The sequence below is a fragment of the Sparus aurata genome, chromosome 12, assembly GCF_900880675.1.
Source record: "Sparus aurata chromosome 12, fSpaAur1.1, whole genome shotgun sequence".
Classification (NCBI taxonomy): Eukaryota; Metazoa; Chordata; class Actinopteri; order Spariformes; family Sparidae; genus Sparus; species Sparus aurata.
In genome coordinates, this window is record NC_044198.1 from 3,868,089 (window position 1) to 3,892,750 (window position 24,662).

At 42.3% G+C, this 24,662-nt stretch overlaps 3 protein-coding genes across 10 annotated transcripts in view; 1 reads left to right on the plus strand and 2 right to left on the minus strand.

Moving 5' to 3' along the window:
* Positions 1 to 8,011, plus strand: part of sptan1 (spectrin alpha, non-erythrocytic 1) — a 33,056-nt gene extending 25,045 nt beyond the window's left edge. For 6 of the 8 annotated variants that reach the window (XM_030436722.1, XM_030436724.1, XM_030436726.1 and 3 more), the window contains 20 exons: positions 122 to 253; positions 1,288 to 1,425; positions 1,507 to 1,611; positions 1,834 to 2,042; positions 2,176 to 2,296; positions 2,493 to 2,614; positions 2,704 to 2,836; positions 2,950 to 3,048; positions 3,141 to 3,300; positions 3,443 to 3,519; positions 3,602 to 3,811; positions 3,948 to 4,244; positions 4,620 to 4,732; positions 5,276 to 5,293; positions 6,395 to 6,449; positions 6,622 to 6,818; positions 6,923 to 6,976; positions 7,065 to 7,211; positions 7,331 to 7,478; positions 7,565 to 8,011. In XM_030436722.1, the coding sequence (XP_030292582.1) occupies positions 122 to 253; positions 1,288 to 1,425; positions 1,507 to 1,611; positions 1,834 to 2,042; positions 2,176 to 2,296; positions 2,493 to 2,614; positions 2,704 to 2,836; positions 2,950 to 3,048; positions 3,141 to 3,300; positions 3,443 to 3,519; positions 3,602 to 3,811; positions 3,948 to 4,244; positions 4,620 to 4,732; positions 5,276 to 5,293; positions 6,395 to 6,449; positions 6,622 to 6,818; positions 6,923 to 6,976; positions 7,065 to 7,211; positions 7,331 to 7,478; positions 7,565 to 7,690 (2,661 nt within the window). In that variant the 3' untranslated portion in view covers positions 7,691 to 8,011. Of the gene's footprint in view, positions 1 to 121; positions 254 to 1,287; positions 1,426 to 1,506; positions 1,612 to 1,833; positions 2,043 to 2,175; positions 2,297 to 2,492; positions 2,615 to 2,703; positions 2,837 to 2,949; positions 3,049 to 3,140; positions 3,301 to 3,442; positions 3,520 to 3,601; positions 3,812 to 3,947; positions 4,245 to 4,619; positions 4,733 to 5,275; positions 5,294 to 5,534; positions 5,598 to 6,394; positions 6,450 to 6,621; positions 6,819 to 6,922; positions 6,977 to 7,064; positions 7,212 to 7,330; positions 7,479 to 7,564 lie in introns of all 8 variants that reach the window. The other 2 variants (XM_030436728.1, XM_030436725.1) reach the window with 2 other exon arrangements.
* On the minus strand, positions 7,999 to 14,184 carry dync2i2 (dynein 2 intermediate chain 2). Its single transcript, XM_030436730.1, is given in 10 exon segments — positions 7,999 to 8,370; positions 8,597 to 8,754; positions 8,862 to 9,000; positions 9,003 to 9,075; positions 10,642 to 10,812; positions 11,102 to 11,211; positions 12,334 to 12,491; positions 12,660 to 12,769; positions 12,888 to 13,148; positions 13,840 to 14,184. Coding segments are annotated over 10 exon segments (1,497 nt in total). The 5' UTR covers positions 13,918 to 14,184; the 3' UTR covers positions 7,999 to 8,131.
* Positions 14,185 to 16,828: 2,644 nt separating this feature from the next.
* setb (SET nuclear proto-oncogene b) lies at positions 16,829 to 23,581 on the minus strand. Its single transcript, XM_030436387.1, has 8 exons — positions 23,337 to 23,581; positions 20,972 to 21,029; positions 20,741 to 20,883; positions 20,505 to 20,608; positions 20,300 to 20,413; positions 19,910 to 20,080; positions 18,611 to 18,745; positions 16,829 to 18,453 (listed from the first exon to the last, which is right to left on the minus strand). Exons 1-8 carry the CDS (start codon positions 23,404 to 23,406, stop codon positions 18,433 to 18,435), a joined length of 816 nt encoding a protein of 271 aa, XP_030292247.1. The 5' UTR covers positions 23,407 to 23,581; the 3' UTR covers positions 16,829 to 18,432.
* Between the last annotated feature and the right edge of the window lie 1,081 nt (positions 23,582 to 24,662).

Consider the following 24,662-nt stretch of genomic DNA (forward strand, 5'->3'; position numbering starts at 1 on the left):
TAAATGACTTTTTCTCAATTTAAGGAGAGTTCTGAGCATTTACACCATAAGCAGGAACCTGTCCACCCCGTGGTTCTCATTTTGTGTCCATGTTTCTTCCTGCCTGTTTGTGTGCTGTCAGAGTAAGCATCAGAAACATCAGGCATTTGAGGCTGAGCTTCATGCCAACGCAGACAGAATCCGTGGAGTCATTGATACCGGCAACGCCCTGATCCAAAGAGGAGCTTGTGCTGGCAGTGAGGATGCAGTCAAGGTATATTCATCATGTGTGCATACTGTGATTGCTGTATAATAAAGTAAAAGTTTATTCTTAAACGAACTACGAGGAACTTTCAACTGCTCTTCGTTTGACACTGATGCCTCTATCTAATCTACATAAGGCCATCAGTGAGACGGTTGACTGTTTCTAAATAGCTGTTATAATTATTCTTAATAACTGTCACCAGGACCAATTCCAACTTCTCCAGGTCAAATAAGTTGTGAAATTAAAACCATCTTTTAATGGCAGTGTGCTGAAGATGGTGAGCCCGAGAAAAGATGAAGCTTTGTAGTCTGGTGGTATGGCGCTAATACAAAGTTTACCATCGTCATCTTTTGTCCAAAGGGGCTACCAGAATAAACAAAAAATTAAAGTTCATCATAGGAGCTTTAAATATTGATTAGGTATCGGGTATTCAGCAGACACATCAGATATGGCTCAACAGCAGAATTAGATTTACAATCTTTAAAAAATCAAGGGCAAAAAGTTAGGCCTTACAGGTCAGGACAACAAATCTGGGACCAACCATGTAAGAGCTTGAGAAAGTTCTGGCTAGAAGTAGGAGAGATGCTTGGAAAGCATTTTGGCAACTGTGCCGGCCCAGTTTGGAAAAAATCCTACAAGGTAGAGTTGACCTGTTAATTGTTTTGTTTTTTAATTTTAATTGAAAAACATATTTTAGTTTATTAATTTTGTTGGCTACAGTATCATCTGCTGCTGGTGAATTTACTCTGGTTTAATTAAGTTAATTCTATGAGTTGACAGAACAACAAAAAACTTCACATCAATCCTCACATCAATTTCTGACAGGTAGTGAGTCGGTAGCTCTATAGTATAAATGACAACTGGTGAACAAAATGAACAGAATCTGTGTTATTAACGTGCCTGCTCAAAAGAAGGCTGTGGTTATAAACCAAGGTCATTTAGCTCTCCATAAGGTGTGTGAGAAGTGAATTTAAATGCTGTGTTTTCGTGTCAAAATAAGAAATAAAATAACTTTGTTCAAACATGACTCATCCATTCCTTAGGCACGCCTCAGTGCTCTGGATGAACAGTGGCAGTTCCTTGTCAACAAATCTGCAGAGAAGAGCCAGAAACTTAAAGAGGCCAACAAGCAGCAGAACTTCAACACAGGCATCAAGGACTTTGACTTCTGGCTCTCTGAGGTGAGAAACTGCATTCATGGAAGTGTGTAAAAACTCTGACGAAGCAATGTCCAGCAGGTCTGATGGTTTGTTGTTTGCCAGGTGGAAGCTCTTCTTGCCTCTGAGGATTATGGCAAGGATCTGGCCTCAGTTAACAACCTGCTGAAGAAACACCAGCTCCTGGAGGCTGACATTTCAGCCCATGAGGTATGCACGTCATTATTACAAATGGCTTCACATAAGGGTCAGCTGTAATGCAGTGAACACACAATACCTCATTTCAGTACATTAATCATCACAAAATACCCACCTAGGCAGTTGGTCTACAAGCTGGTTGGTGACAAAAAGAGTTGGGAGTAAACCCTGAAAATACATTCATATATCCAGAGTCACAGTGAGACCCCCTGACCTCCTTTCTGCTCCCTGCAGGATCGTCTGAAAGATCTGAACGGCCAAGCAGACAGTCTGATGGCCAGCAACGCATTTGACACATCACAGGTGAAGGACAAGCGTGATGCCGTCAATGGCCGCTTCACGAAGATCAAGAGCATGGCAGCCGGTCGCCGCGCTAAACTCAACGAGTCCCACCGTCTGCATCAATTCTTCAGGGACCTGGATGATGAAGAGTCTTGGATCAAGTAAGAGAGTTCAATCATCTGCAAAGGAATTGTGCTGGAGATGGGCTGAGATGATAACTTCCTTTCTTCTGTTGGGTTATGGTAAAACACACTTAACTTAAACCTCCACGTTTTCTGCCCTGACCCCACACAGAGAAAAGAAGCTGCTCGTAAGTTCGGAGGACTACGGACGTGATTTGACAGGAGTACAGAATTTGAGGAAGAAACACAAGAGGCTGGAGGCTGAGCTCGGAGCCCATGAGCCGGCCATTCAGGTAAGAGGTTCATTTATTGATCCACTGTGTACCTGTAAGAAAAAAAATAATATACTGATATACCATTTTTCAAGCCTAGATGTCCGTATTAATCATATCATCAGTCAATCAAGCATCTGTTAGTTGCATATGATCTCTCCGATATATACAGGAATCTAGTTTATCTTTGGTTACCATGTTGTGTGTGTGCTCTTAGTCGGTGCTGGATACTGGAAAGAAACTGTCTGATGACAACACCATCGGCCAGGAGGAGATCCAGCAGAGGCTTGCCCAGTTTGTTGACCACTGGAAGGAACTTAAAGACTTATCTGGAGCAAGGTAAGCCAGCTGAACTGTACACAGCTCGCCAGGCAGACACATAGACTGAAGTAGGTGTGTAAGAATGAGCAACGTGTGTTTGCTCCCAGGGGACAGAGGCTGGAGGAGTCGCTGGAGTACCAGCAGTTTGTGGCGAACGTGGAAGAGGAAGAAGCTTGGATTAATGAGAAGTTGAATCTAGTGGGGAGTGAGGACTATGGAGATACGCTGGCTGCTGTGCAGGTGCTTCTTTTTTCTAACAGCCCTCTGTTATAGAACAGTAAATTAAGTGTTTTAGTGAACTGATAGAAGTGATGAGGTTTACTGAGTGTCAAGGAAACACTTCTCCTCAACAGGGTTTGCTGAAAAAGCATGAAGCATTTGAGACTGACTTCACTGTGCACAGGGACAGAGTCAACGATGTGTGCGCTAATGGAGAGGAGCTCATCAAGAAGGTACTACTCTGCAGCATCAAGAGAACGTTTTAAAAACACAAGAATAATGGACCTGATTCTAATTTCCAATGTTTCTTCTGTGTTTCTAACAGAATAACCATCATGTGGACAACATCAGTGCCAAGATGTCGGCTCTGCGAGGCAAAGTGTCTGAGCTGGAGAGGGCAGCAGCTCAGAGGAAGGCCAAGCTGGATGAGAACTCTGCCTTCCTGCAGTTCAACTGGAAGGCGGATGTGGTGGAGTCCTGGATCTGTACGCACCCGTCTTCTTTTTCTATAGGAGCAGTCTCATTTCAAAATAAGAGACTTCTATTGATTTTCTAAATACTGGAGGGACTGTTTGTTTCTATAGCTAAAAAGCTTCAACTGAACCTGTGGCTGTGCTTTGTATTTAGGTGAGAAAGAGAACAGCCTGAAGACTGATGACTATGGCAGAGACCTCTCCTCTGTGCAGACTCTGCTAACCAAGCAGGTACTCCATCCTCTGAAACAGAGTTTCCTTAGTACTTGTTAAGTTTTCCCGTTTACAAAATCTTGTCTGTGTCTGTCTGCAGGAGACATTTGATGCTGGTCTCCAGGCCTTCCAGCAGGAGGGTATCACCAACATCACAGCTCTCAAGGACCAGCTGCTGGCTGCCCAGCACGTCCAATCAAAAGCCATAGAAGCTCGTCATGCTGCCTTGATGAAGCGCTGGAACCAGCTGCTGTCCAACTCAACTGCTCGCAAGAAGAAGCTTCTGGAGGCTCAGGAGCACTTCAGAAAGGTAAATATGCTGGTAGAGCATCCTGTGGGAAAGTGATTTTGCTTAAGATAGAGCTTAAGCATTTTAACAAACCTCAGGTAATATCAAGTACATTGGACTTGTTTTAAGGATCATATCTTCTCATCACCCACTCCAGGTTGAGGACTTGTTCCTGACATTTGCCAAGAAAGCATCAGCCTTCAACAGCTGGTTTGAGAATGCAGAGGAGGATCTGACAGACCCAGTGAGGTGCAACTCTCTGGAGGAGATTCGGGCGCTGCGTGAGGCCCACGAGGCCTTCCGCTCCTCGCTGAGCTCGGCTCAGGCCGATTTCAACCAGCTGGCCGAGCTGGACCATCACATTAAGAGCTACCAGGTGGTGTCCAACCCCTACACCTGGTTCACCATGGAGGCCCTGGAGGAGACGTGGAGAAACCTGCAAAAGATCATCAAGGTCTCCACAGTTTCATCTCCAGCCAACATACCTGTACCTCAATGTGTTTTAGCCCAATACATATAACATTTACAGTTGGCGAGGAATTTTTGGTCAATAAATGTCACTTTCTACAGTATTGGATATTTGTATCATGTATACTAATATATAAGGGGTCAGTTGAGATTTCAGTGCCTTTTCTAATTATACAGCAGGTCTAGGTACTACATAAATACTGTGAAAGTATCAGAACATTTATGCTCATTTAATTTGTAAATGAGCATAATACTGGACCCTCTGGGAGTTTGAGACATTTACTGTATATTTCCAGTAGTGGCAACTACTTTGCAGTGTATTTTACCCTGCTGCTGTCTTTCTGTCTGTAAATGTGTGTAGGAGCGAGAGCTGGAGCTGCAGAAGGAGCAAAGGAGGCAGGAGGAAAACGACAAGTTGCGGCAGGAGTTCGCACAGCACGCAAACGCTTTCCACCAGTGGCTGCAGGAGACCAGGTAGAGGACATGTTCTTCTAGCTGAAAATTCACACATCTCGGCTGAAGGCTTAGATAGACTGTACTGTCTCTGTCTCTGTATCTATGTCACACATCAACATTTCAACCCAGCATGACTGTATGTTTTAGAGAGGATTTTTAATTATGGCTCAGCTGTGTGATAGTCACACATTACCTGTTGACTTGCTAGGTTATATCACAGGTGTGTGAAGGGGCTTTCTGCCTTGTTTGTCTTCCTGTAAAGCCACTTGATAAGCTCAGCATGCTCACTGGTGAAGTGTTCCTGTCTTGCACAAACGTCACATTCGAACACTGTTCTTCATTTCAAGGGCAAGCTGGCAAACACATTCACCACTGACCACACTGGTGTTTTAGCATGTCATGTTTTCAGAGTTGTCTGCAATGATTGTTGTCGTTACCTCATGTTAACGTGTATTTGTTTTTCCCCCACTCTCTCTCTCTCTCCATCCCTCCCTTCTCTCTCCATCCCTCCTTTCTCTTGGCTGCTTCCTCGCTGGTGCTTGGGATTACTGTGCTGATCAGGACCTATCTTCTGGATGGGTTAATATCTCTTTTTTTTGTGTGTGCGCGCGTGTGTGTGTGTGTGTGAGTATGATGTGATGATGAAGGCAAGTCTTTGATGACAAAGGTGGGCGTTACAGGACCAGTCTTAAAACATGTGCCCCTTATTTCTCCTTGATGTAGATGATGACTTTCTGACATGCCCTGTGTTGTAGCTCTGTTTTCTTGTCTGATGTTTAATCTCTGGTCCTTCCTCCTTCCCCATCCTCTCTTTGAATAGCATAGCCTATCGACGGGTTATCTGTGTCTATCAGTACCAAGTTGCTGATGATCTTTCTGGAAGGTCAACCTCTTTCAAGCCTTGCTCTATTTTTTTTTGTTGCTTATTCTGACCCACATGGTGCCGTCAGGGCTGTGTGACCTCATGCACTTAAATCTAAAAACAACATGTTGGACTCCGGTGTGCTCAGTACGTTCCTGCTGTACTAACATTCACCCAGTCCTCAGACTCAAAGCACCAGGCTGCAGTCAGCACTGCTTTAACCAGTGGACTGGCTAGTTGTCACCTTGTTACTGTGTGTACGTCAGGGATGGAAACTGCTCTTTATCGGCTTCCACTGTACATAAACACACACTCTGAACAGTACGATTGAAAATTTAAGAAAAATGTAGTATAATCTGGTCCCACTGGGTCATTGTGGGTCATTTGTCAGCTTGTGTGCAGTGACATCAGGTTGCACTATTCATCCTCTGTAACAGAAAACTGACTTTCATATTCATGAAGTACTAATGCACTGGTGCAGTTTCCACTTCTGTGTGCAGTAGCCCTTGCCTTGCATGGTTTGGGTTACCAGTAGATTCCTGGCATGAATGCAGCTCCACTCTATGGCAGTAAAGACAGCAAATAGGTCCACCTTCAAATGTGAAGATATTTAGTCACAATAGTGACCTGCCTAATTTCACACCCGTATCCAGTTAATTTTCACCTTCAAACACTCCATTTAATTGTGGTTCAGAAAGGTTTGGTGGATACTGAATGTAGAGGATGCGAGTCTTCCTAACAATGTGTGTCAGAGTGAATGCAGTAGTTTGACCAGACTGTGCTGCTTCTTTTCTAATATTACTTTTTGTTGGTGTCAGGTCATGTATGGTGGAAGAGTCTGGTACCCTGGAGTCCCAGCTAGAAGCCACCAAGGTAAATATCACTCACTGTTGCAAATAACTACATGTTGAACAAGTAATCCAAAAGCAACTTTCCTGTTAGCTGAATTCTGAGCTGAGGTGTAGGCTGGACAACATGTGACAGGTTTTATTGATGTGTGTTTGTGTTTGTATGTGTGTGTGTGTGTGTGTGTTTGTGTGTGTAGCGTAAGCACCAGGAAATCCGGGCTATGCGGAGCCAGTTAAAGAAGATTGAAGACCTGGGTGCAGCTATGGAGGAAGCGCTAATCTTGGACAACAAGTATACAGAGCACAGCACAGTGGGCCTGGCCCAGCAGTGGGACCAACTAGACCAACTGGGAATGAGAATGCAGCACAACCTGGAGCAACAAATACAGGCCAGGTACACACCAACATGTCCATGGAATTCAGCGACCCCTAAGGTTGCAAATTTAAGGCAGTGTTGATGCTGCATCGTGCTCATGTTCCTCCATCTTTCTCTCCCAGGAACACCACTGGAGTGACGGAGGAGGCTCTGAAGGAGTTCAGCATGATGTTCAAGTGAGTGTCTCTGACCTGACTCTATCATGACATATTACTGTGTCTGATCTGACAAGTCACATCCTCATCTACACCTGTTTATTTGCAGGCATTTCGACAAGGAGAAGTCTGGCCGCCTGAACCATCAAGAGTTCAAGTCATGTCTACGCTCGCTGGGCTACGACCTGCCCATGGTGGAAGAAGGCGAACCAGATCCTGAGTTTGAGTCCATACTGGATACTGTTGATCCCAACAGGTCTGTCACATGTTTAATAAATGAGTTTTTTAGGGGTGTTAAGTGTCAGCAGTATGGCTGTGTGGTGTTTCGAATACTGTTGTGTTTGCTGTCTAACTATGAGGAATGTGTTGTTGCAGGGATGGCAACGTATCGTTGCAGGAGTACATGGCATTCATGATCAGCCGCGAGACAGAGAACGTCAAATCCAGTGAGGAGATAGAGAGCGCCTTCCGAGCTCTGAGCACTGAGAACAAACCCTACGTCACTAAAGAAGAGCTCTACCAGGTCAGATGTGTTCACTGCTCACTCTGTGGATTGAGTCTGATTGTAGAATCTTCATGGAGGTCTAAATGTCGTCTTCTTCTTTTCAGAACCTTACCAAGGAGCAGGCAGACTACTGCCTCTCACACATGAAGCCCTACCTCGACAGCAAGGGCCGCGAGCTGCCATCAGCTTTCGACTTTGTCGAATTCACCCGCTCACTCTTTGTCAACTGATCCCTCGCCCACCAGTGACCAATCGGGATGCGTTTTCCCACACACACACTTCCACACGAACACATGGCTGAAACTGCATGATTGTGACACTAGGAATACTCACTAATAACAACTATCTGTACTATTTATCTCGCTCTACCCTTAACTCTTCGTGCTTCTCATGATAGCATAGTGAATCTGTCTGCATTTGAATGTGATTGTTTTAGCTGTTTTAGCTTGTGCTTCTGATGAATTTAACAACCTAATAGTAAGAATAATGTTGTAACAACACCTGAACAACTGCAGTGTGCTTTAATAAACGCTACTGGTTAGAACTGGAAACCAATACTCTGTTGTTTTAATTCCATTTCCACAATTTAATGACCGTCTTTGACATGTGAGCATTTAGAAAAAAAAAACTGAGATGTGAAGCAGACTTGAACTGTCCCAGGGTTGTGTGTCTCATCCCACCGCCTGATTGGCTATCTGCTCCAGCTGGCTGCTCTCTCTGGGCTTCTGTTCCATCAAATCTCCACTGAGCTGCCAAACACCAACTGTCCCATCTGTCTTCCCCACTGCTAAGAGGTTATGGTTCTGACAGTTGAAGGCCAAACAAGTTGCAGCCTGGCCCACACCTCCCGGCTCGATGATAGCTGCTGGCCTCAGAGACCTGCGGCCCAGGTCAAATATCTGCACCTCACCTAGAGAGAGACACACAGGGTGTCAGAGTCAAGAAGGATACCTCTGTCTGCATCATCACATACCAATGGTGCAATTACACAGCACAACATATTTTGTGTTGTACTAGAATAACACATCACACTTGTTAAAAAGATATGAATCAGGCCATGTTTTATAGTAAGTCAACGCTCTAACACCAAATTAAGTGTATTTATACCGTCCATACACAAAGTCCTCATGTTGTACCTTGTCCGGTGGCTGCAGCAAACACCAGCGGTCTGGTTGGTGACCACTGCACCTGGAACACATAGGAGTCTGAAACCCTGAGAGAGAGCAGCGGGTTGGCCTGCAGGAGAGAGTGGATGTGGGCCAGACCATCAGTCCCTGCACTCACAAACAGGTTCCTGCAGGCAACACAAGACATGTCAGGAAAAAGTCACTGTAGAGTCACCTGTAACATGTCTGCTGATCACTCCAGTAATGATCATGTGTGGGTGAGCAGAGCTGTGACCTGTGAAAAGGTGAGCAGTGTACAGAGTGGACGGGGCCGCTGCGAGGCCTAAATGAGAAGACGGCTGGGGCTCTCAGTGTCACACTGTGGCCCTCGGTGGGTGCTGCAGCCAGTGTCTGGGTTGAGAAGGAACATCGGAGCCCACCAGGAAGGTGTCAGAGTCCCAGGGAGACAAGGCCAGGGAGGTGACGCCCACAGTGCTGCTACCTCGGGCCTATGGGCAACAGAAAGCGACACATGTTATTCACTCTATAATCGGCACTGTAACACGCACCAACAGTTCGAGAATCATTCAGTTTAAATGACAGAAATGGTATGTATTTGGTTAGTTTGTTGAGGTATATGTCATTCATATATGTGGTTATCAAACAATTCCATTTATCAAAATAAATGCAGTCAGTCTTCACCTAATAAGCATTCACAATCCATGTGAATGTGACCTGTGTGTGTGTGAGCAGAATACCCTTCATTCACCTGAATGCTCTCTGTGTGAAGTAGCCATAGAAAACACATGCTGGTTAACCCAAGCTCAGACTGAAACCGTTTCCAAGGCTCTGGTGATCACTTCATGGTTAGAAAAACGTATCAACCATTATCTTCTATCTGTTGTGGTCCTGCTCAACTCCTATTCTTATTGTCTTCTTATTATACTTTTATTACCCCACCGTCTATCTCTGGTTGTGGCAGATGGCCACCAACCACTGAGTCCAGTTCTGCCTGAGGTCTTCTCCTGTTCAGAGGCAGTCTATTCTCACCACTGTTGCCAGCTGTTTACTCATGGGAGACTCACGGGTCTCTGTAAATGAATTAAAGAGTGTTGTCTAGATCCGCTCAACTTGTTAAGTATGATGAGATGACTTTTGTTGTGAACTGGCGCTGTAGGAATAAAGATTGATTGTTTGATTTTTCTGAAACATAAATTATTTGAGTAGCTCTGTCTCAGTCTAGCGACTTCAGTCAGTCCACGGCCATGTTAGCAGCTCTGTGAGGTAATGTTTTCAGCTAAACAACATCCTCACAATGTCTTCAACATCAATCTCATTATGATTTACAATCAAGCAATTCATATTTTGGACAGGGAGCCAATAGTAACAACATTGTAGGCTGTTCTTAAATAAAACATGTGTTAAGTTTTGAAGGGAAGATGCCTTTAGTTGAATCCTCATTTGGACAAGCTGCTTTTTTTCTATTTCATTTTAAACTCAAACTGAAACACTTTTAAAGAGGGATCAGTCATGATGCCAAGGATGATCTGGTGCTTCTTCTTTCACAGGAATGGACATTTCAAATAAGCGTGGGCTGTAAATGCTCTATATTTAAAACTAACCAGTTGATGCTGTTTATCACGGTCATCATCTTAGTTCTGTGTGTTAGCATGCTAGCATTGTGATTAGCACTATAAACACTAAATATGGCTGAGGCTAATAGCTATGTCATTGGTAAACAGGTGTTTGCTACCAAAATACTGGACAATAGGGTTAAATATTGACCTGATGATGGCGCGAGACAATCCACCTGAGTGGACAGACAGAAGGACATTGCCTTGCTGCTATATTTTTTAATTTTAAAGTTTTGATCCTTTCAGTATCACTTTGATAAATTTCCTGCATTTACAGTCATATGCCATCAAAACACTTTTCATTTATATGCATGTAAAGTTAACAGTGAGTGATCCTGAATGGTCCCTGGACAATCATTCATCAAATGTAACAACAATAAACGGAGTCTCATCTTTTCATCTGTTCAAGGAATTTTTATTTTTATTTTTTGTGAGACTCACCTTGAAGCCAGTGCAGCTGCTGTGGGGAACCTGCTGTCGTACCAAAGCATAGGCATCAATCAGGACCAACCTGCCCTGGTCTGAGTCCAAGGTCCACAGCAGCACCCTTCCTCCTGAACTGGCACTGAGCACCCCAAATTCTCCTTTCTTCTGCAGGGGCACCCACGCAACCTACACACACACACACACACACACACACACACATGGTTGAAGTGTTGCAGATAAGTTCTTCATTCATATTCTCTTCTGCAGAGACTCCACAGTAACAAGATGTTTCATAATGACAGACAGCACCCTTATACTTTCAGCTGAGCTCAACACAAGGTGTATATCCAGACACTAATGCTCAACACTGGCATCAAACAGGCCAAGTATGGTATCAAGTATCAGTAGTGGACCATGCTGATTGGTTAATAGCAGCGTTTGAATAGAAAAAGCAAAACAGACTGTGCTGACTCACCTGATAAACCGGCTCTCTGTGGCTGTCTGCTGACATCCCACTTTGAACCAGTATAGGGTCCTGAGTCCGACTGGTGTCCCACACCAAAACCTCTCCACTGTACAGACCCACTGCAGCCACAGCAACACACACACACACACACACACACACACACACACACACACACAGCTCTTCCTCAGTGCGATTGCAGAGACCTCAGTGAAACAGTTAAAACAGTTTATTCTGAGCTCCTTTACAAGGTCAGATGACTTATTTAAACTCAATAAATATGTTTGTAATCCTATTATATACAAAGAATTATAAGAAACTCATAACGTGTTCATTAACATTCTGAAGCCTACCAACTATTGACAGGTTTCTTATAACTGTCCTACAATCCAAAATTAAACATGTTTATTATGCTATTATTTACACATGTTTCGTCATATTACTTTTAATAAGCATCTTATAAGAACTCAATGAATGCTTACTGCAAGAACCTCAGGGAAGAAACTTAAACTGAGAATTTAAATATTTACGATATTACTGAGGTAATGATACAAACTCAGAAATATGTTGTTTTTTCTTCCCATAAGTGAATAAACACAAATAAGGTCCCAGAACACTGTTTGAAGCTAGAAAGGCGGCAGGGTCCGCCACATTAAATTGTGTTGTCCTCTAAGGTCAGTTTGTGTATTCAGTTTGTTCAGGCAGAAAGAAACCAGCCAATGAAGATCTTTCTCTTCTCATTAACATTTCTTCACCTAAACTACAGAGTGCTACATTAATATAAAACAATACCAGAATATGTTGAAATGTAATCTGCTGACAACTCAAATCTTCTCTTTTTCTCAGGTTGACAGCACAACGTGTTTAATGGGCACAACATAGGCGGCTGTGGCTCAGTGGGTAGAGCATGTGGTCTAGTGATTGGAAGGTCACCAGTTTGAATCCTGGCTCCCCCTAGTTGCATGTCGAAGTGTCCTTGAGCAAGATACTTAACCCCAAATTGCTCCTGATGAGCAGTTGGCACCTTGCATGGCAGCCTCTGCATCAGTGTGTGAATGTGGCATGTATTGGACAGCGCTTTGAGCTGTCGTTAGACTGGAGAAGCGCTATGAAAATGCAAACCATTTAATTACTTTAGAAAACCTGAAGTTTAGATGAAATGTTTGTATATGAGTTGGTCTGCTCCGGGGTAAAAGCTTGCAGAGAGAGTCAGTAATCAGTTCATAAGGTGACATACAGTGTACCTGCGATGAGGGCGGGCTGGTTGGGGTGGCAGCTCAGCGCGGTGACCGCAGTGGGAGTGTCGAAGACCAGATCAGCTTGTTTGGGGTTCAGGCCTCGACGGTCCAGGTTCCACGTGCAGACGTATGACCTCTCAGTGCTCCAGTCTCCATCGTCGATCCTGCCCATCAAAACACACACTCACAAATACGACCCACACTGACCACATTATGACATAAGGAAAGCTTCTACAACACTTGTTGATGTTTCCTGTTAATTATTTGTATCCTAAATTTCAAATAAAATATACAGGTACGCCAAAAATGCATCAGGTGAAACACTGACATACCGTCCGTAGGCACAGGCGATAACTGCACCTGTACAGCTCCAGGACACACTAGTTACATGAAGGCCTCTCTCTACAGCACTGGGATGTTGAAGGCGATGGAGGCATGAAACCTACAGAACAAAAAAAGAACTATCCATGAAGAGTCACTGTAACAACTCCAGACTTCCAGATTATCCTGTGGCTTACAAAACTGGCACCATTTTTGTTGGATTCATTGGTCCTTCTTACCAGACTACTGTGATCTTCCCAGTTCACCTGGAACCCATCGAAGGCGTGACTCTTGGCATTTCTCACCAGCTCTCTGATGACCCTGTCCTCAACCCGCTGCAGGAAGTCCTTCAGGCCAGGGGACTCCAGCTCGTTGTGGTTCTGTTGGAGGAGCTGCTCTGTAGCCTGGTGCCTTGGCTCCGTTTGCGTACCGGTGATGGTAGTCGACACTGTCTGGATCTCTGCCTCAGCTCTATGCACCGCTTTGGTCTGACAGCCTCTCTGAAATTCCAGCAAATAAAATGTAACTTCAAGCAAGAAATTATAATCAGAAGAGAAAATATTCATTGACTGAATGCATAAACAAACTCTCAGATTTTTTGATACAGCACTGTTTTACTTCGTTTATATGTGGCGGACCCTGCCACCTTTCTAGCTTCAAATAGTGTTCTGGGACCTCTCAGAACAGCTTTGGGGGGGGGGGGGAGACATATTTCTGAGCTTGTATATAATTACCTCATCAATATTATAAATATTAAAGTTCTGAGTTTGGATTTCTTCTCCAAAACTACGTAGTGCACAAGGATGCCCATCAATCAAACCGTAACTGAAATCACCATTAATGACACTTCAGCAGGTGGATACTGATGCTCTCTGACTAGAGTGGCCACATATGCCATTGTGTAGAGTTTAATTGTTTATGTGAGTGTTACAACTTTAGAAGACTGTAATATTCTTCCAAAATATGTTGTTTATAAGAATTGATGTGTCAAATAAATTCATTTTAAGAAATCTCAATATCAAGTAGCATTTGTTTAAAGCCAAACGTTGTTCTCTGGGGTTACCAGTATGGTTTGACCTCTGTGCACCTGTGGCTGTTACATTTCCAATTTCCAACACCTGAACGTTACATGTGATTAATGCTAACAGCAGTTAGAGAGATAAACTTCGCAATCGTGTTGGTCAAACATACCGACTCCTGCGCCGACTGCTGAGATTTCCTCCACTGAGACTGGATACTCACTGAGTCCAGGGCTTCGTCTGTAAACATGCTAACATCAATGGACGTGTTTGCTCAGGCTAAAGAAAAAAAAATAACAATTCACTATCTACTTTCTGGCGGTAACTCCCTTCAGAGGGATTTGACAAAATAGTAGCTGCGTGGCACCTTTCACACAGCTAGCTTTGTAAGTTTGCTGGTGCATTAGCCAAGCTAGCATTTTTAATGCTGAAGCCTGTTTCCACGAAGCTAGCGTTACCCTGGTTACGGAGATAAAGTCCAGAGGCAAGAGAGAAATCCCCCTTTCACTTCCGCTTTCTCATTTTCTCTTTTGAGAGGTTCCTTATTTTATCACGCAGATGAACGTCCTAGTTTTTCTTTCAAAATAAAACATCAACAAACACACGAAGATCTGTTCCACCATAATGTAAATAATAGCTAATATTATGCAATAATGTCAATTAAACATATTGAGGACGCATGCGCAAGCTACTTCCTGTCAGGCACCTTTGAGAAGTGCCTTCAACGTCTATTCTGTATTATATTATTATATTATTATATATAATAACCCACTCTACATAGGTCACACGTTTGGTGTAAGACACAAAAGCCAAGTGAGTAAAGCCCACTGGAACACAGCTCTCCCTCATCGTTAGCAGCTTTGCCAACTCTTCAATGTATGGCTTGGAACAGCCGCTTTCAGTCACGGTCACACTGACAAAACCAGGGGCGTTGACGGCTCCTTTTCTTTGACTTGACTAAACAGCTGTGATCACCACAAAGCGGCAGCGGGCACACAGATGAAAACAGCATTTATTACATAAAGCCGATTAGTTCTTGTACTCCAATGTGAGAGATCGGTCTCTGGAATTAGTTACTATTTCAATAGAGATTAATGTAATTCAGTCTGTGGTATTTAGAAAAATCAACAACTACGTCTCTTTCCAGAAGCAGCCATTGTTACTGCAGGCAGTGCACTTCCTATTCATTCATGACACAAGGGCTCCCCGTCAGAAATGCCACTTTGACACCTGCTGTTGAAGTCTGGACTTGTTCCTATTACTAATTATTGCTCTCCTTTTTATCATCATTCTGTTATTATCTTATTACTAATTACTAAAACAACAGCTTCTGTTTTTCCCAAAATTCACCTGCTTCTGAATTATCTTCTACTGTCTTATCAAACACAATGCCATAACAAAGGCAGAAAGACATCATTAATGTGGGAAAATGGAGAAGGCCTCTGCAGCGAGCGGAGTCTGTTTTCTATTTTTCTTCATGGCCCTATGTGATGTCTGCCGCCTATTGGTGGGAGAACTACATGACATGCCATATCTCAAGAACATGCTAGATGTAAAGGCGGGTTGGAAATGGGTCACAACAGATTGACCATGAATGAAAGTCAAGTCAGACCAGTGAACTGTCAAGAGTTGTGTGTTTAACATCCATTACACCTTCATTTAAATCCAAATTCCCGTTGAGCAGATAGGTCAAATTAGTTACTTACATTAAGTTACATTACATCACACAAGACTGAGTGTGTGCGTGTCTGTCTTCACAGCAGGACTTTATATTGCTCTCATATCAATCATTTGTGTCTTAAGTCTTCTTTGTGGCTTATGTATTCTAGAGAAGAGCTACTACATCTAAAGATCGTAGGGATCCTACCAAATATACACATAGTAGCAACACAACTTCAGGTTATGATGTGTGTCAAGCACTCAAACAGAACATGGGGAACATTTCAAAGAGCAACACTATCGATTTCCAAAGAACGACACAACACAAGCTGATTAATAGTTAAAATGTTAGCACTCTGCCATCTGTTCAGTAAATACCTCTCTTCTTAACATACGGACCGAACCAACGTAGGACTGCATCTCTAAAGCAATGATCCTAAACTGGTATTACAGCAACATCTAATATAAACATTTTAAAATGATGATGAATTAGTACCACTGGAGCCACACTGGAGTAACATTGACTGATGGGACAGTTTGGTTTACTGAAAGCTCCTATTTTGAGTTGTTAAGAGTTGATACCAATTTGTCCTTGCTGATAAACATACCTGAACCTTGTGTATCAGCCAATACAGAGTACCAATCTGATACCAGTCCATTAAAAGTATATATTCATTTCTAACAGCTGCATATTACTAACCCTGTATGGGTGTTATATGAATGTGATTGATCGCTTGGCATTTATTGACACTGGAAGTTGTGCAGTTTAAAATCTCTACAGCTATAGACAGCTGCACAGGAAACTGATGGAAACTAGCATGATCTGGTTTCTACTAAATGATGTGGTGATGGATCTGTGTGTTGACTGGTCAGCACTAACTCAAGCATGCAACAGAACAACACTGAGATAAAATTCTCTCCAGTTATCCACATTATGTCACTGGGGGCGGGATGACAAATCACTGTTCCACTATATATCAAATCACTTCCTCTTGTGATACAATTATCGATTTACGGTACAAAATATTGATATTTTAAAAAATTAATTAAACCCTAAAGGTGCTCTGCAAAACAGATTCCCCTGACTTACCAGTCACTACTTCATGACCCGTTGTGGTGTAAACCTTTTGTAGTCAGTGTGTGTGTGACAAGAGGCCCTATATATTGTGTCTTTTAGTTCATGTCTGATTTTGGGAAACTGACACCACAATGTAGTAGTGGTGGTTCCTGCACCACGCCTTTTTAGGGGTGTTTCGTATTCTTCAGTTAGACAGACATTGTGATGTATCATTAGATATGTCATCATGTATTTATTATTGCAGAAGCGCTGTATCATGATAATATAGAAGTCCCTCGCCTTCCAGTCAACACCCATGGTACAATAGTTAATAGGGATACACACATTTGTTAAAAGATAATAAAGATAAATAAAGATAATTTTCAACTCAAGTATGTCATGAAACTAATCTAGGAGAAAACATAAGTAGAAAGATTACTCAGAGTTGAGTGACATCATCTCGTTTAATGTTCACCAAGACACAACACAATACATGTAGAGCAGCTCACATAACTGCAGCTGCCAAAATGTCCACACTTGATTTTCCCGTTTTCACACTTTTTTTGTGCCAAGGTGACAGCAATGTTGGCATTGGTAACCTGTATCAAACGAGATGATGTAGTTCACAGAGCAGTTTTACACAAAACTTAGATATTTGACCATCTTTGCACCAAACTGGGACTTCTCGACCTGCAAAATCATCTTTTAAATCCATGTAATTCATGGCACAACTCAAACACGATCAAAATGTATTGGTCTCGCACCATTGACTACTGTACATATTTTTCCTGATACATGGTTCTACGGGGCGCACTGGAAGGGGACAGACTTCGCCTCCATCATTATTGTGGGCAACACCTAATGAATTATATCGTGTGCTACGCCGATTCCCAACCCCATTTTTCACATGTCTAATAGTACAATCACCTTTGCTACACAGTTTCTGTTACTTCTGGACTGGTCTAATGGTAAAAAAGAAAAAAAAGAAAGCATGGTGTGGGTCTGCAGCTGAGTGTTGGAATGTGATAAACCTAGTCCAACCATCATGTATACATTTATTTATTGTAACAAAGCAACTGGTACACTTAATTTAATGTGAGCAGGTTTCCAGCAGAACAGGAGAAAAGCTGCAGACTCAACAGAGGACTCTACAGAAATCTTTTTCTCTCCCATCTCAAAATGTTAAGCCAAGCTCAAAATTAGATTTTTAGGCTGTTTTTATAAAAAAATGTACATTTCAAACTTTGTTGTGGGTGCCTGAAAAACAAGATAATGACAATTTCTTTAACAGACGTCCAGAGTTGTTGTCAAAGCCCTGCTGCCCCACCATACCCAGCCATTACACTGTGTACAATTAATGACCGTCTTACCAAGATACATGTAAATCCCCAAATCATTTACAATGGTTGAAAGGAACAAGCTGGTGCTTTCAATCAGTTCCATTAGAACAATAAGTCACAAAGGAAAATGCAACTTCTAATAAGCCTTAGTACCCCCACCACTGGATATATTATAATGTACATTTATATATATAAAAGTGGCTAAGGATGCTATGATTAAGTTATCACTGCACCATGGCTTATTTTTATTGAACTCACAACTTCAACAGAAACTGTCATATTTTACATAGAAATTGCTATTGTACGTATTTTTAAATCTACGTAGGATGACGTGCAGAATGCTACAAATTTTTTTTTATTCTTTTGCATGTCTTTGGGAGATGTAGAGAAACAATGACAGGTGAGACTTCAGGAGAGCGACACCACCACCCCATCCCACCCCACCCAATGTAGACCTGCTGTGTATGAAGCCGATCTATAGACATGGCATTATGGACAGGCCGTGGCTGCAGAGGAAGAGGACGGACACGCTGACAACACACAGGAATCTTTTTTTTTTTCTTCTTGGTTTTGTTGTTGTTTTTTTTGTTTTTTTTTTTTACAAACCCCCCCTCCCCAAAACAAACAAAAAAAAACAAACAAAATATTTTGCTCCCAAGGGTTAGAGGATGATCACATAGGGACTGGGAGAAGGTGTTGGCCGAAACATTTAATCATCTTCACCATCGTCCTGAAAGAAACAAAAGAAGATGAATTTCAGAGGTTGCCACCAGGAGACCATCTCAGAAGTTTCTATTAAATGCGTTTAGAGACTTGATATTATCAACATTACAATTACTGGTTCAACAGCACCATAAGTGTGCGTTTCTGATTTACAATATTCTTACCTCTCCATCTTCTCCATCTCCATCCTCATCCTCATCTTCACCCTCCTCTTCCTCCCCCTCGTCGATATCTTCCAGACCCTCCTCCTCATCATCGTCATCATCCCCATCACCTTCCTCATCTTCCATGTCGGGGACCTTGGGAACATTCAGACATTAACCACCTGGATCCTGGCTTGGACGCCTTACGTCAGTAAGAGCATCACTGATGAGTTACTGCATTTACTGAGTCACCATCTATACTGGGGATGTTCCTCATCACATCCTTTACACAGGATGACAGGTCTAAAACTAAGAGAAGCCATTTCATCTCAGTGTTTCCATCACATTGACTAATTTGTGGCAGTGCGCCACAGAATCAACAGCGACCACCACATATTGCGTTTCGTTGTTTACATTTTTTTTTTTCAATGCTTAAAACGCAGCATATTCATTCAGCTGCATTTCCTTTCCATACTCTCCCTCCGTCACTCACGCGTCTCACACACACAGCTCCTCCCCTCCGTGCACACCGCACGTGTCTCCATGAAAACAAGATCATCCTTGAAGTAATAGCGTGGAAGGTTGATATCTCTGTTACCACAGCTACCCGTCTGTGTCAATTTGTTCACTTTAGATTAAGAGGGAGAGTAAGAGGATTTAGATATTTTCAGCAGAAGTGGCCCTCAAATGATGATGACTGACTCAATGTATATTCCATGCAAAATGGCGAAGTACGCCCCTGCATGGTTGGTGGAGGCCGTGCAGCCATCGGCAACTATCAGAGCCAATTTCAGCTGATTACAATAGTTTGTAATAGGTCCTATCGTCCTATTCTCTTCTTCATATTGGGGGCAGAACAAGAAGTAGGGAAGTCCTGAGCTGATCTGCAGGATCAGGATCGGAGCTGATGTGGGCACCGTTTCACTGATTGGGATCAGCAATTTTGAACGTGGACCCAAACCCTGATTATTTTCTTACATCAGAACACAATTCGTGCCAGAAAGCAGACACATGCATAAAGTTACTCTGGCAAACCTGTGGATATTAATTAAATTAGACAGATATCGATTCCACTTTCGAGTTACAATGTTCTGGTTTGCACACTAGTTTTGTGGGTCTCACACAATAGAGCATGTAGAACAGGCAATCAAGATGCTGAACGTGCGTGTTATTTTATGTGACAACGTAAGGAATATAAAAAAAGCGATGGATGATATGGAGGTACCAAGCGTGGGCTGCGTCTCGCACACAGGTTTTTTTCCCCATCAAAACACTCTCTTAGACCACAATAAGATCCATGGTAAAGGGGGAGAAGCCTACCAGGTAGTACTGCAGCGGATTAGGCCAGATGTCGTCCTTGATCACTTCTCCCAGCTCATCAGCTCCTGCATCTGAATGGTCGGTGAACCAGGTGAAGAAGCTCTCTGGCTCCTCATGTTGCCTTTTCTTCCCAGCTTTGTTTGGACTCTGGCCTGTACGCTTCGTCAGGTCCTGGGTAGGAAAATTGTTTCAATATAATTAAGGGTTTACTGATAGAAGAGCAATAATTACAAGCATTGGTACATGAGCAAAAATCTTAAAGAACTTCTAGAAAGCCCTACAGGATGTCATTTTAATTCAATGTTTTCCTACTTCTTAGGTTATTCAGACTGTGAAGCAGTATTGAAGAAATGACAGAATATTTGTTCACATTGAAAAAGGAAAACCAACCTTTCCAGCTTTCCATTTGATTTCAGTCGATTTAGAAACAGGATCTCCGCTCTCGTTTACATTAAACTCTTTGGAGAGGGCTTTGTTCTCGAAGTATGGATTCTCATCAAAATACTACAGAAAAAGAAACATCTGTGTCACATCTGTACAAGCATACGCTATGACATTTACAATGTGTACGTACAAAGTGAGCCTGATGACTCACAAAATCTATTCTATATCCAGACTTGATATCCTCGAACTCGGTGACCTCCACCCTTGACAAGTAATGAAGTGCTTCCTCGTCCTCCTCCCCCAGAAGAGCTGAAACTACAGCAGACATCACATCCACAGATTAGACCGGTTTTAAGTGTGCTTATGAGAAACTGTTATAAGCAAGGTTGGCTCACGAGGTTAGAATACAGACTAATTGTGCAAAGACAACAGAATCTAAGAGTTTACCTTGTGGATGGTTGACAAATGTTGTGACCCAGAAGTTGGGGATTTTGGCTATGAGTTCTGATCGCTTCTGGAAGAATGGCTGGCGTAGTTTGTTGTACTTTTGCTCTACTTTTAAAATTTCTTCACTGGCCTGTTCATTGAGTCTGGAGAGAAAGGAGACAAACATGTCAACAAGAAAATGTTCTCCATGCAATCCATATTTCATTACTCACAAAAAAGATTGAGACTCACCTGTCAATTTCATTCTGTACTTCATCAATGTGTTCAATTGCTTCCTGTTGCTCTTTTTCTGGAGGAAAAAGAAAAAAAAAAGCACAACAGTTTTAAGAAAAGTACATACTACTGCCAAATACAACAAATATGGCTCCCCTTAAATGTTAAACACAACTAAGGCGACTGTGGGCTGAGCGATATGGTTAAACGTATCATGGTAAAAAGGGGTTCACCTGCAGCAGGGCAACTTTATACGCCCTACAGCTATACATTACCAAGAGCCGAGTTATGGCCTTATGGTCATCTGTTGTCTTGTAGTTACAATATCGACATTTATATATCTGCGAGGAAGGAATCTAATGCCCTCCAGCTAATACATTTCATAGTTTGATAGTTAGTCAGGAAAAAACAAGGAATAAAATCAAAAAAAGTGTCCACTAATTAATTGTCAACTTTTTAAATAATCGATTAATTGGTTAGAGTGAAACAAAATTGAGAATTCCTTTGGTTTCTTTCCTCCTCTGTCAGTAAACTGAATATCTTACCATTTTTGTTTAGCACATTTTATTGACATAAAACTAAACAATTGATGTCTGCTGATTAATCAACTATTAAAACAATTGTTTGTTGCAGCCTACAGTGCACTATGAAATGGCTTAAATTTTCATCTTGAGAATTAAGCGCAACCTTTCATAGATTAACATGTACTGGGGGGTTCTGACATTATAAACACTGGTTTTACTAGAGCCTGGCCGATACTGGATTTTGGGGGCTGGTGTCAATATTAAGGAGGGAAAAAGAATTCCCTGGGAATTAAAGAATTGTAAATTACTCGAATTATTTTCTGTAAAAAATAAATAAATAAGTAGACACGATAAATGTACAATTTTGTAGCACGACAGGCACAGGCTTTGGTTGGTTAACTGGCCTTCTTCTGAGACGGATAAACCAGCCAATACTGGCAGACTGCGGATATATTACGTCAATATTTATAGGATGAGGGTCGTTGTCAATTAATCATCAAATACTGCTACTAGATCTGCTCAAAAATCTGGTATTATTTGGGCTATACCGTCCGCAAGCAAAATTCCATAAAACGGCACATAACATCATCTGAGAGAATATTGGGAGAAACGAAAAGCTAGTTTGTTAATAAAAACTTAAAAGTATTAGTTACAGTAAGTGATTAGATGCTTCCCAACACGCACCTGACATTCACTTTAATCTAGTCGGATGTAAACACGATTTAAAGAGACAATTTGGTGCAAATTCAACACCCATTAGCAGCCCAGGTCAACTTTATTCGAAATCCTTTACTTCTACAATTTTCAATAAATTAAAATGTTTTTTAAAATAAAAACATTAAAAAACTTTCTATGTGAACACAAACTATTCAAGTCACGCACAAAACACATGAAAACTCGAGCAAAAGTATTTTCGTGTTTCTGTACAGAAAATGACCACTTCTCCAACCAAACTAACGGGATTCTCCATTGCATGCATGCATGCTGTGTTGAATAACGCGGGACGCCAGGAGTGTGGTGCGTTTAATGTGTGTGCGCGGTGGCTCCATAGCAGACAGACCCTCTGCCTCCTGCAGTCTGGAGCTTCCTGTTGCTGCTAAAGGCGGCCTGGTTTGAATGAGGAGCTCAACGACGTCTCGCTGAGAATGCTATGTGCTCCACAAGCGCTATTATCATACTGCGAGCACCAGCAAAGCCTCTTTACGCCTATTAATCACATACTAACATCCATAATGCCGCCTCGTAGCGACATTATAGTTAGCTAAACGATTGCGACGCGCTTGTTTACATTTCTCATCTACTGACTCACACACAAAGCCAAGCTCGCAAGCATGCTTATGTTACAGTGAACGGCTAGCTAACGTTATCAGTGCTCGCTCGGCCTTTCTTAACTGTTATGGGGAAGTGGACACAGTGAATATTGCACATGCTAATCAAGTGGACAAACAATCGTTCATGTTGCTCCAGCCTAAAACGTGCACGAGGCGGCGCACGGTTGCACGCGATTTATTCAATGCCTCCAAAATCGTGTGCATGAACAATTACTGCCCATCATGCTAAACACAGCTTATGCAATGCAAATACCGGCCTCCTTCATGTGAACAAGTGGCTAATGTAAGCTATTAGCTAGCTAACATCTCACGCTGGCTAAATTGTTAGCATGCTAACGCTAAATTGCATGCTACAACAGTCCTGCACTTTCACCCCAAAGCTGATATGAAGGTAAATTAAGCAATTCATCCACAAAAAGATACAATGTCCAGCTGACAGTAGTCAACAAAACAGACAGAAAATAACAAAATGACGAAAAACAAATGAAAATGGCGTTGCACAGGATAACCGCCATTCCTTAACGTTACCAGAGGTCTCGTCCGCTCCGTCATGATTTGAATTCTCCTTTCTACTGACTTTCGCCGATGAGGCCGACATGGTTATCGTTTGCCGTTAGACTTCTGACCAGATGTATTTCCCGGGCGGTTGATAACTCTTCTCTGGAGGATAAAAGTTACTTCCACCTTACACAGAGTGCGTGCCTTCAAGCCTACGATAAGGAGGAATAAGCGCAGCCTCGCACGCTTGTTTCTCTCTGTGGCGCTCGGTCCGTGAACATATTTATGGTGCTCTACTTCCCCCGGCTGGCTGGAGTGCGATACTGCAACTTAAAGCTGCATGTATGCATGCAGTACAACTCCGAACTTTTTTTTGTCTAAGAGAGAACTTTTGATAACCGTTAAGGAATTGTAAGGTCTTAAATTGCACCGATCAGAAACTGGACAGAACCACGATCCTCTGCAAAGTGCTTTGTGGTGATAGCTCTCTGCCTGACACTGAAAAAACTGTCACATGTTCAACTGTTTTAGTTTTCATGTCTGCATAATTATATGATTAGTAATATTTTATAATTTTACTGGAACTAACTGTTCAATTGATATATTCAACAGGTTTCCCTATATAAGATCCTTGTTATTTATTATGTAGGTAGTGTGTGTGTGTGTGTGTGTGTGTGTGTGTGTGTGTGTGTGTGTGTGTGTGTGTGTGCGTGTGCGTGTGTGCATGTGCGTGTGTGTTGGGGGCTACTTCAGTTGTTTAGGAGAATGCTGCAACACTGTTTTGCTGTGAAGCTCCAGAAATGTTATTGTGACTCTGCCACTTCATCCAACTCTCAATCGACATGAGTGAGTGGATGATGACTGAATTTTGATAGCTGAGTGAACTGTTCCAGTCTTGCTTGTCTAACATTTGATGACTGTTAACAAGTAGAACACACATACATGATACTTAAAATATTTATATAATGCCATCACACCCTCAAATGGTTACAAATGTCCCTGGTCTCCCCTGCAACAACTTCCATCCATTCATCCTTTTCAACAGTTGCCAGTTTTTCTAAGGATGTAGTAGCCACCCAGCTACTTTTAAACAACATACCAAATGTAATGTAATAATGATACAGTATTAATAGGGTATGTTATTTCCAATACTACACCCATATCGGTCAAATCTCTCTGCACTGCACTTGATTATACACTCATATAAAACTAAAGTTATAGTCTTTGGGTTTAGATCAGTTGTGCAGGGCCTAATTATCTAAATGTAAAGCTCCATTATTTCATACTAAAGCTTCATCAAACAAGACCAGATAAAATATGCAGCACACAGTAAAACACTTGGCTCTAGTGTGTGTT

Excerpts from the sequence above, each read along its gene's own strand:
- setb (XM_030436387.1), bottom strand. The coding sequence starts at position 23,406 with ATGTCGGCCTCATCGGCGAAAGTCAGTAGAAAGGAGAATTCAAATCAT. Across the intron at positions 21,030-23,336 it reads CGGAGCGGACGAGACCTCTG|AAAAAGAGCAACAGGAAGCA; the intron begins GTAACGTTAAGG and ends TTTTTCCTCCAG. Across the intron at positions 20,414-20,504 it reads CTGGATATAGAATAGATTTT|TATTTTGATGAGAATCCATA; the intron begins GTGAGTCATCAG and ends CTTTTTCTGTAG.